At 41.1% G+C, this 12,055-nt stretch overlaps 1 protein-coding gene across 4 annotated transcripts in view; it reads left to right on the forward strand.

The window, feature by feature from the left end:
* Window positions 1–12,055, forward strand: part of LOC149138125 (uncharacterized) — a 437,257-nt gene that overhangs the window by 99,184 nt on the left and 326,018 nt on the right. For 2 of the 4 annotated variants that reach the window (XM_089449303.1, XM_089449304.1), the window contains exons 2-3: window positions 401–481; window positions 608–667. The exons of the other annotated variants lie outside the window; for them this stretch is intronic. In XM_089449303.1, the coding sequence (XP_089305429.1) occupies window positions 401–481; window positions 608–667 (141 nt within the window). The remainder of the gene's footprint in view (window positions 1–400; window positions 482–607; window positions 668–12,055) is intronic. 4 annotated transcript variants of the gene reach the window in all.

The following is a 12,055-nucleotide window of genomic DNA, read 5'->3' on the forward strand; positions in this document are numbered from 1 at the left end:
GACTTCCTTCGATAGTCTCATTATGATTCTATTGGCTGTTTACAAAAGAAACTTGATATTCTTATTATAGAACAGATTGAATGTTCTGAAGACCAACCTGATTTATGTTGATGCTTTTCACTGGATCTTTAAAGAGAACTAGAGAACGTTTTATTTAAAAGAGAAATTAAACATGGAATTCTCCTTCAGGGATCAGAGTCATTGTACAAAAGCAACATAATGATAATCCTGTTTATTGGTTTCGTGACATTTTTGGGCTTATGTGTAGCTTTGGTCTCTAATATAGTTATTTTGCCTCTTTTCTTTCTTAATACATTTTTCTAGTGAATGCTATTTAGTATGGTGTGGGTATAAAGAACAGAGTTTTGTGGTTCTAAAATCTGTTGCTTGGTTCTTGCAGAACTATTTTGGCTGCTTTTTTCCACTCCCTCTAGTAATCTCTTCCATGAGATGGGGTATATCTGCTGGCAGAAAAACTATGGTTTGTTTCATCAACCTATGTTCCTGTTGGGGCATGACACAGAAAATAAGTAGGCACTGAAAAGGGATTTTCATTTTTTGTTATCTACTTTTGTAGAATTTGATTTGCTTGGGATTTATCTTACAGGTATCTACAGCAATGCTGCTGCTGATTTTATCTGGTCCATTGAAGGCAGCTTCTTATTTGGTATTGTACATTACCGTTTCAGATTCTCTTACAGTGAATTTCTTTCTTTGCTCATCATATGTTGTCTTCAAATTGTTGGAAAACCAAGTACAATGTGTACAATCACTATTTCTGAACTAATGATTATTATTTGTGAATTATTAGGGCTTCTTTTAATTCCTATTCATCAAATAATTACACTTCAGAAATTTAACTAATAGCAATGACAAGAAAGTAGATATCACAGTGCACAATAACAAGAGACAATATTTTATCCTGGGAAAACCCACAAGGGGTAAAAACCCAGCAACCCTTTCCTTAAAGAGATCCTTCAACAAGACATCAAGACATAGACAATATTGACCAATCAAGATGGCTTTTACAGGTGTTAAGCTCCTCTTCACAAAGTATTCCAACAAGATCACAAACGAGAGGCTGATCCTCTCACCATACCACAGAAACAAAGCTTGGATCTCTTCCCTCTGAGGTTGGGACTTCGGATAGGATACAGATCTGTGGAAGCACAAAAAACTTGGACCATATCACAGTCATGAAGTGGCTTGGATCTCGGACTAGAGACAGACCTGAGGTGACCTCAGATCTCTACCTAGTTACAGGCCTGAGGCAGCTACAATCTCGAACCAATCAATGAGCTCAGATAATAGAACAATAGGATTATAATATCCCTCTAGGGTTTGGCCTAGAGATCACCTTCACAAGACAAGAGATCTCAAACAAGTAGGCTTTTGGACCACTGAAAAAGATGTCTGGAGTATCCTTCTAGGTCTCGGCCTATTTCCAAACTTCAGATCACAAGAAACTTGGATAAAGAGCAGATCTTTGGACCTTTTCAAAGAGAAACAGGCCTCAGACTTGTTCCATAGGAGCCACGAACTAATACAGACTTCAACGAGAGAGAAAAATAGACTTCTTTGCTTGATGCTAACCCTTGTATACTTCCTTGAAGACCTTCACATAGGAGAGCAGATGATTAAAGCTTGTGAGATCGAATTGCTTGCCAAGGAGAGCAAATTAACCTCTTTATTTAGCCATTATGTGATCCGAATGGGTGTGTTTCTAGGCAAGCCGACTTGACCGTCTAGAAGGGCTGACTTAGCACTTGTGGAGCCATTTGAAATTATAAATAAAAATAATAATTTTCTCTTACAAAAATACATTTTGACCAATTCAAAAGCATGAAGAAGATTTTAGAAACAATAATAATTTTGTTCTTCTCAAGTACAATGATAATAAATAATTTTTGTGAAGACTGATCATAGCTACAATTTCAACACAAATTCCAATTATTTTTCACTTGGCATGGTTTACTTCTATCGCTTCATAAAAGTTTGAAGGACAGACTACCCTCTATTACTTTGATCCACCAAACCAAAAATTTACAACATGCTTGTTGTCCCCTGAAGTGTACACCTAAGGCACAATTCTCAGAGTAGGGGCTGCCACTCTGATCCCTGTTACCGCTCAAACTAGCAGGGGCCCTAAAAGGGACTCCTAAAGGGACAACTGCTAGATCAAGGGCAACAATGGAGACTTAGCCCAGTGTCACCTCAGCTAAGACTCCCTACTCTTTACGAATTTTCACTGATGGGAGGAGACCCGGTATATTGAAAGTCACTTGTGAGGGATGAGTTAACAAATGGATGTGAAGTGACCTTAAGGATCCTTTTCCTAGAAGGAGGTTAAGAATGGAGTTTGCTTGCTCTTCAGGCGAGGTACAAAGATTTCTAGGATAATGAGGTGAGGATTTAAGTGCTAGGTTAGAGGAATATGCCTTGTAAAGGATTTTCCCAATTCCTAAAATCCTTATTGAACTTGATTTCCTAAGTGGTTCTTGAAGAATTAACTTTTCAAAGGTATGGAACCACACGAGACCAAGTGGACCCAACCTAGGTTAAGGGGAGGGAGTCTAGCAACCAATGATGATTTTAACCCAGAAAAGGAAGGGGAAAGGATCAAAACAAGAATTTCCACTTAAATGTGTCAAATTGATCCAATGAGGTACTAGCCTAGGGAACACCAAGGCAAAGTTTGATTTCAGAGCTAGGGCTTGGGATATCTCACAATCCCACTGTCGAAATTTCTTCAAATTTGGAGGAGATTTTGAGGACACACCAACGCTGTAGAGGCTAGGAGATTAAACTTTTCTATGGCTACTTTGTCGGGAAAGTGATGCCCTAGGTGACCCAACTTGGCTAGACCTAGAAGAGAAGGGGAAAGGTGAAGAAAAATGGTTCTTTGAGTGACCACCTATTGGTAGATCAGTGCCTAATCCCTTGGGGAGAATGGAGTCTAGGAGAATGATGAGAAAGGACTTTGTTTCTCGGTCAAGGAGGCCTCAAGGACTACTTTGCTTGGCCTTTAGGGCAAGAATAAGTGACCTCAAAGATTTATACTTCACTTTGCAAAAAGAGATGGCTTATCAAGATAAATTCAATGGTAGAATTATCCCTAGGAGATTTCATTCAACATACATGGCCCATACATTGAGAGATGCTATATAGAAACAATAATTCCACAATTTCGCAATTATGCAATGCAACAATTAGCCCTAGTATAGCAAAAATCCCATTCCAATGTATATGACAAAGTAAAACAAGAATAGCATTAAATGTGTACTTACATGTAAGAGATCATATCCAACCGTCAACAATTTGATAATAAAGAAGCTCCAAGATAAGAAAATCCAATTCAAACATCAAAATTCATCCATGCTCCAATTTGTCCTCCAAGAAAGAAATGCGAAATTTTTAAGAGAGAGTATGATCCAATCCAAAGTGATGATACAAAATGAATTCATGTCTCTCCTATTTATACACTCATTAGGAGTTCAAATTTACCTAATTTGAGCCTACATTAGCCCATCAACTAAAAGTAATGTGTAAATAACTATCTATTGGTGACAAGCCCACCAAACTAGCTCATAAACAAAATAATAAGCCTCCCAAGAGGTTGAATAATCAATAATGCATGTCGTTGGGCTCTCTAAGAGGCCCGGTGAAGTCCATAAGTGCCAAAATGATGAATTGGACTTTCCAAAAGTAATGGACAAGGGGTTGACCCTTGTTCTCCACATAATAAACCTGTGGTGCTCCCAATGGCTGTGAGGGCACACAAGTGACCTCATGGGTCTCCAAGTAAGTCGAAGATGCCTGTAGACCATCTGTAAGGGCTCAGATGATGGTGTAAGTGATGCCACATCAGCATACAAGTCCTGGGTCATCTGCCAAGTGCATGGTACAATTGTAGGGATGGTTGGGAAAAAGTGAACCAGGTGCATCTTCCTCGTTCAATAGGTGAATCTCGAGCAATCTTTGAACATCTATGGGGATCCATGGAGTGCTATCTACTGCTGTGGAGGCCCATGGCTCTCAACACACACCCTACATGTGCCAATGTAGCTCTCTAGAAGGTTAGGACCCCGTATAGGGAGACCAAACCCAAGATGGAGACCACCTGCAATCTTGCATAAGATCCAATGCGTCCCCTAGCCTTCCAGTACAACAAGTCATCAAGGAAATTGAGTAAAATAGCTTACAAACCATGGACAACAAGTGGGGACTTCATAATGGCATGCCCTTCCATAATGGGCTTTGGCATGTGCTAATGTCTCTAAGCTCCAAATAGGGTTAACCAAGTATCCCATTAGGTGGTTTTTACTTCTAAAGCGGATAATATGTCCAAGGTACATCCTTTAAAAGGTGGTGGCATGTGAAAAAGAGATGAACAGAGTAGGGAATGAAAAGGGGCAGCCCTGGGCCACATGTTGGGGTACGAGGGTAGCTAGTAAAAGGGAAGCCGACACTTCGCTATATAATGTATAGGAGGGAGCAATCGTAGTACATGAGGTGCTCCAGCCTTAATTTCTCCACCCTTCTTTATATGCCTTTTGCCTTTTATGATTTTTCTTAATTCACTGCTTGGGGCTCAAGGGGTAAGAGCATGATGTGTGAGATATAGCAGTGGATACCCCTTTTAAGCTAGGGCAATTCATTTCCCACCAGGGGTTGGGACACTCATGGGTTCCTAAATGATAAAGAAGTCTCATCTAGGGCCTATAGGAACCAAGGTGATGGCCATGATGATGGGATAGAGCTCATATATTGGCTTTTGCCCACGTGCTAAATGTGTTTGTCCCGACCATCTTTTGCATTTTGTGATACATTTTCCTGTTGAATGTGGCCAATTATGCTTTTGCTTTTCTTTTTAGTTGCATCAACCTCCGGGGCATCATTCTAGCCCTGACCAAGGTGTGGGCAAGGGGAAGGGGAAAGCTAACCCTATGTGGACCCAATGGAGGAATGTGGACCTAGGTGGGAGAAATGATGAATGGGGTTATAATGAGTGGAAAGGGGGCAATATATGTGGATGAGGGAGTGGGACCACGCAACTAAAATCAGGATTTCCCATGAAATACCATCCCTAAAGCCAAAGGGTTAGTAAAAGAGATCCCACGAGACTAGAATCCAAGGTTAACATCCAAAAGGGGTCTAGGGGACAAGAGCACAGACCTAGCCCATTCTTTCCGCCGAATCCCCCCATTAATCCATGCCTAGAAGTGTCCATGATAAGCAAACTACAATACTCAATTACCAAATGACAAGGCATACCTTTAGGTTCGGGAGGCCCACCTCCAAACATACGATCATGGTAGATGGGTGAGGGACCACATGGCTAGCTCAGGTGGTGGAGAAATGGCACAATGAGCTAGTTGGTGGCTGCAAGGGGCTGTCGACTGAGGACCATCTTGGAGAAAATTTTCTCCTAGGGATATCACCACAAAATGGTGGGTAACAATCCCTACTCACTCCGTTTAAGCTATCTCCTAAGCAGGCTAAGGGGGTAGTCCCTAAAGGTGAAAATAGATGAGGAAACTTGTTGAGGATCAACAAGTCTAGGAGATACAAATGAATATCTTAGCAACTTGAGCTAAAATTATATGGCAAGCAAGATTATTGAGCACAACCAAATAGATTCAATTAGATCCTTCAAATATGTTAGTGAGAGACCAACACCTTAAATGCTCAAACGAAATAAAAAATACTTGCACAACAACAATTAATATAACAAGTTACTAGATAAACAAATGCTACAAAGATGAGTTAGCACCAAAGACAACAGAGAGATGAACAATGAATTAAGAGAACAACTGCAAGGAAAGTAAATTATAGCAATGTGAAACTTGCAATTATGAATTAAGCTCACAATCTCAATTGTTAATGATCACGATGCGAGATGAAATGCAGTGTCTTGGTCAACTTTATTTAGATGCCTACTCCAGGTGAGGGTCTTCTCCACAATTCTTTTGAAGCAAGTCTCGCCCCCCAAGGTTGTAGAAAGAAGGTTCGAGGAAGGAGGCTAAGGCCTCATTAACGATACCTCCTCTTGCTTCTAACAACCCAAGTACCTCCGTTCCTACAGGGGGTTTCCCACAAGAGAATTGCAAAGTCACTTGTTTTAACCGTTAACAAAAGTCAAGTGTCTCAAGTTGGATGAAGAAGGTGGTTCTAAATTTCTATTCAACCAAGCTTAGGCTTGGAGGTAAATTTTAACCATGCAAATCTAATCTAGGATGAGAATGCAAGATGACCAAATTAGGATTGCTTCAATGAGATCACAAGTATGAAAAGTACGCCAATGAGAACAATATGAAACCACTTGTAACCAATATATTCAAATACCACTTATCAATCCAAGATTACAAGGTACCAATTATGATTATGGAGACATTTCAAAGTTACTGAACGAAACAATGATAACAATGATGTTTGATTACTTATATGTGCTTATTAGGATTCTTCTTCCACTTATGTAATATAGCAATTAGAACAAGAGGAACCTCAAGATTATACAAGCACAATATAAGCACAATTAGATGAGATTGCTAACAGTGATTTAAAATGATGAAATGCGATGAGATTCAAATGCAACTATCCTCCAACCATGCAATGCAACACTAGGCGATTAACCAAGAAAGAAATAGGAATGGTTGGTGACCAATTAGAAAGCAGAATCTATCCTTGACAAGTTCACAAGAGAAGAATAAAAAAAAACAATGCCAGTCTACTATCCTTCTAGATGCCCAATGCCAATGGATTCACAATGATCAACTTCAAAAGATGCACCAGACCTCAAATATATCATTGTCAAGATGAGATCAGTCTACTGTGGCCATTGTCAATGTATATTTGTCACCAAAATGCAACGAGCAAAAGCCCAAACACTTGTTAAACACTTATTATGTGATAATTTTAATGTTTTTAGGGCTTATTATTATCAAATTTCTCTTGAGATTAGGGTCTGCAATATAGAGATTCAGATCTGATGCTTTGTGACAGTCTGCCAATATGTCATGGTTGAGAGGAATAAGGAATTAGAGCCTTGCGGCCAAGCCTTTATTACTGATATGCCAATGCTAGCCTTCAAGAATTTGTGATTAGGCCACAAACAAGTGTTATAACCCTTCCTCAAGGCCACACTGTTGGAAAATCAGAAAGGCAGAAAGATTTTCTTTTATATTGATAATTACTTGTGATATATGTTCTTATTAACTTTCTTGTGTTCTTCTTTTAACTTAGTTCATCAAGCAATTACTAAAACCATAACACGAAGATCAAAGACACCAGATGTAGGCAGATAGTTAGGGCAAAATCCTTCTCTAGGGGAAAACCCAATCAACAACTCTTCCTTCAATAGTTTCACGAGATGATCCAAGACTCCTTGACCTAGACATAGACTTCCGTCAATCACCAAGTCAGCCGTTCTCTTCTTCTGTAGATGATAACCTTCCAACAACAACTTCGACCTAGATGCAACAACGAATCTTTGACCTTGATGCAGTAGTACTTCGATCTTGAAGCAGCAGCACTACGACCTAGAAGCAACAACAAAACTTCGACCTAGAGACAACATAAATTTCGACCTTGATGCAACAACAAAAACTCGACCTTGATGCAACACTTCGACCTTCTAGTAGTAGCCCCGTAAATTCACATGTGTGAGAGAGAGGTAACTGAGAAACTTTGATTTTCTTCTCCAACAAATCTCCTTCTATTTCTTCTGTAATTTCGTATTCTTCTGCTTCCCTCTCTTGAATATCGAACTTTTGTGTGTGTGATCCTCCAAATGAATGGAACTGCCCTTATTTATAGCCTCTTTTGTGGGTCGAATTACTTTAATGTAGGCCGACTGTTAGAAAATCAGAGAGGTAGAAATATTTTCTTATTCTTGATAATTACTTGTGATGTTTCTTATTATTATGATTCTTTATATCTTCTTTCCTTTAGTTCATCAAGCAATTACCAAAGCAACAACACATAAAACAATAGACACCAGATGTAGGCACTATGCCAGGGAAAAACCCCCCTCGAGGGGAAAACCCAGTCAAGAAATTCTTCCTTCAATAGTATTCTTTGAGACTCTTCACCCTAGACCAAGACAAGATCTTCCCTCCACACCAAGTCAACCTCCCAGAATTTCGACCTCTTCCAGCAACTTCGACTAGGTAGCAGCTTTCGGCAACATATGATTTCCGGCAACAGCGGAACTTAGGAGACTTCGATCTCCCAATCTAGACCACGAAACAGAGAGAGAAAGAGACACCAAAATTTCGATTTTTCCTTTCTCCTTAGGCTTCCCCAAACTCGCATTCACTTCAGCTTCCCGACAACAGCGTTTGCACCTTTTCCCAGCTAAAAGAGAACCTCACACTTATTCCCAGCTACAAGAGAATTTCACACTTTTTTCCCAGCTACAATAGAAATCGAACTTGTATGTGAGAATGATGCTCCAAATGAATTCGATGAGCTTGCTTTTATAGGCTTCATGTGAGGTCGAATAGGGTCCTTAGGTCGACATGTTGTGGAGGTTACATAAATCATATTTGACTCAATACTTAACCTTTTTACATGATTCAAAAGCCCAAGAAGGGTCTCTTTAAAAGTACAATGACTCTATTGACTCAGAATAAATCCTAGAAGTCCTCAATGTGGACTTTGACCTAAAACATGGTGACCCAAGCATGAAACCCATGCTTTAATAAGTCACAATAATAATAAGAAAAATGCTATTCTATATTCTTTTGACAAGTACATTACATGATGACTCAAGTACATTAATGAAGACCGAAAATAGTTACATTTTCCAACACTGACTTTGATCAGGCGAGGGTCGACTTGGTGTGGAGGTGACAAATGACTTATTTGACTCAATAAAAATTCTTTGTACATGATTCAAAAGCCCAAGAAGGGTCTCCTAAAAAGGACAATGACTCTAATGACTCCATATAAAACCTAGAAGTGTTCAATGGGGACTTTGACCTATAACATGATGACCCAAGCATGAAACCCATGTTTGTTTTTGGTGTAAGTCAGCTTTTGATATTAACAAAAAGAAAATATAGTACAAAACTTCTGCAACAGCAGACTACGGGCCGCTAAACAGCAGGCCTTACCCCAGGAGACCAAAAAGAGAACAGAGTAACTGAAAACTAGAGAAGACAGAGTAACTGAAAACTAAAAGCCAGCACACCACGCAGAGCGGCAGAGAACTAGAACTAACAAAAGGAATAAACAGAGGAAACCTGGACAGTGAACATATCAACCCGCAGAGAAGAGGGAAGCGAGGATAGCAAGCCGCGAAAATAAAGAGACTGTCCGCCGAGGACGAGGAGTCTGAGAGACTACAGAATCAGATATGTTTAAACATCTCCAGGACCGGTGCAGACCTTGACATGTTGACCTGTCCTGGCTTGGGAGGATTGCCCTGCTGATCTCCAGTCGGATCTCCCTTCTGCATATCTGAAGGCTTGTTGTCTTGACCAATGACATGTCTTAAAAGTTTAATCAGGACCGTGAGTTTCTTGTCAATCGTGTCGACCTGTTGGTGCAACGCACTCAGCTTGAATTCACTACTCTCCACGACCGCCATATGATCATGTGTCATAGCTTCTGTGAACTGCTGAAGCTTTCGCAACTGCTCCGCATGTTCACCCTGAATATCCATTGCTTTCGCAAGAAGGGTCTTCATACGCCAGCTCTCAGCTTGGGTTCTGACGAATTGAGTAGCGCGAGTGCTGAGTGTTCCAGGGTCCTGGATCCAATCCACTTCTTTCCCAATTTGCTGGTCTGAAAGCTTGTTCTCCTCTTCCTGGACTATGGCTTCTAAGTCGATAATCTTACGCTTATTCCTTTGCGAGGTCCGCGTTTCATACATCTCTCTCGCTTGCCGAAGGTCGTTGTTGGCAGACTTATTGCGGCTGCCCTCCCCTGCCATTGTATTTCTTACTCTCCTAGCGTTTTCCTGAGCTCTATCTGCAGAGTGAGGAGGATCTGTCTTGCTACACGATAAAACAATGTTTTTCCTTTGGCCTTTGATAGTGGTTAAATAACGAATTCCGGGGAAATTACCGGTGTATGATCGCTTATCTCTGTGCAACTTGCACGTCAGATCATCATAATTGCTGCGTGATGGTATGTTGGTTGGGTTATGGAATAATTGCACCCCCTTACGGTCACCGCTCCCTGCTTGCTCCATATTTTGCCAAGTGTCCCTCTTCCTGATCGTATTTCGGCGGCTCATACCACCACAGATCATGAAACTGCAAAAATCTTTGTCACCTGCTTCTGTCATAGTTGCCCTTATCTCGCTTGTCCTTCGAGGCCTGCTGGAAATTAATGAAGCCTGCCTAGTCAGCCTGTCTAATCAATTATGGCGCTGAGTTATTCGACCCTCCGGTCAGACTCCTCTGTCGTCACCAGATCTAACCCGGAGAGTTGCATGCATTTTCCTCTTAATTGTGGGTTGTCAATATCCTGCCAACAACTGTCCCACATTGTGTTGGGTGTTCAATCCCATGATTTGCCAGGTGGTCAGCAACCGAATTTGCATTTCGCCTTACCGCCTGAAAGATGAGGCCTTTCATTTCTCCTAACAGTTTGGCAATATTGTCTGTAACCTTGGCCAGTCGCCAATGTCTTGTAACCTTGCTGGCTGGCGTTCCCCTGTAGATTTTCCTGGCCGCTGTTATGGCCACCTCTGAATCTCCTTCAACCACTGCGTTGCTTGTTTGGTTCATTTTGAGAATCCTTAGTCCTTTTTCCATGGCTGCAAATTCCATTTCGTTGTTGGTTCCTTCCCCTAGGGCTTTACTGTAAATGTGAAGAATTTCCCCTTTATGATTCCGGATGATTCCTCCAATGCCTGCCGGGCCAGGATTGCCTCTCGAGGCACCGTCAAAGTTTAGCTTTAGGAACCCTTCCGGTGGACGACTCCAGCCCTTTGGCACAGTGCTTGGTTTTTGCTGGCACTCTATGGTTCCCATGTTTCGTTCATTGTTCAAGTTGAAGGCGTTCAGAATTCTCTGGTCCTCGGCCGAAGCTTGGTTGTCAGGATCGGCTCTGCATTTTACCAAGATTAATTGTCGAATATTTTGGGTTAAGGTAATTTGCGAGTGCTCTATATTTCTGTGCTCATTTTGAAAAATTCTTCTATTTCTTTCTTTCCATATGGTCCAAGTTATGAAGCCTGGCAGGACTTTCCATATTTTGTTAATTCTTAAATTGTTTGAGTACTCGCTTGGCCAATTCATAATAGTGTTTTGAATGGAGTCCCTATCCCTGTTAGTTTGTTGCATTATAGTTTCCATCCCTCTCCAAAGGTGATCAGCCCATTCACAGGTGTTGAATAAATGGTTCATGGTTTCTTCAGCTTGATTGCACAGAGGGCATTTAGAAGGGCCCTTAAAACCTTTTTTGCGCAGATTCTCCCAGGTAAGAGTTTTTCTCCGCATTAGGAGCCAGAGAAAGGTTTTTATTTTAGGCCAAAACATGGGATCCCAGACCTTGTTGCTCCATTGCATTACCTCCACCTGCTCTGAATGCTCTAGCTGCTCTCTGGCCTCTTTGAGTGTGAAATTACCACTCCCTTTCATACCCCATCTTAGCATGTCACTTTCTGTGGTCTTTCTGATTTTTCTTTTGTTTAGATGGTTTAGCAGATCCTTTATATTATTGTTTTCCTCAATTGAGTTTTCAGTGTCATGGATTAACCATTCCCTCCATTCCTGGTCGTTGCTGTTGTGGCTCCAGTAATGGTGGACAATGAACCTTCCCCTGTTCTGGCATTCTCTTTTAAAATCTTCGAGCTCTGGTTTTTCCAGCTTTGGGAGTTGCTGCCAAGCATCTTCCCAAAAAAGGGCGGTTTCCCCACTGCGGATTTCCCAGAAACTATGGTCCTGAACTAAGTTGCGATTCCTTCTAGCTAAATTCCATATTGGAGAACCCTCAGGCACTTCCTGTAACCTTATTAGGTCCTGATCGTTACAGTCGGGAGTGTATTTCTCCTTCCAATGTCTGGCCCATGGCAGATTGGTTTCCTTCAACCAACGCCACC

This window comes from Pinus tabuliformis, chromosome X (genome assembly GCF_031772625.1).
Source record: "Pinus tabuliformis cultivar Carrire ecotype Pingquan chromosome X, CPIR1, whole genome shotgun sequence".
In the NCBI taxonomy this organism is placed as follows: Eukaryota; Viridiplantae; Streptophyta; class Pinopsida; order Pinales; family Pinaceae; genus Pinus; species Pinus tabuliformis.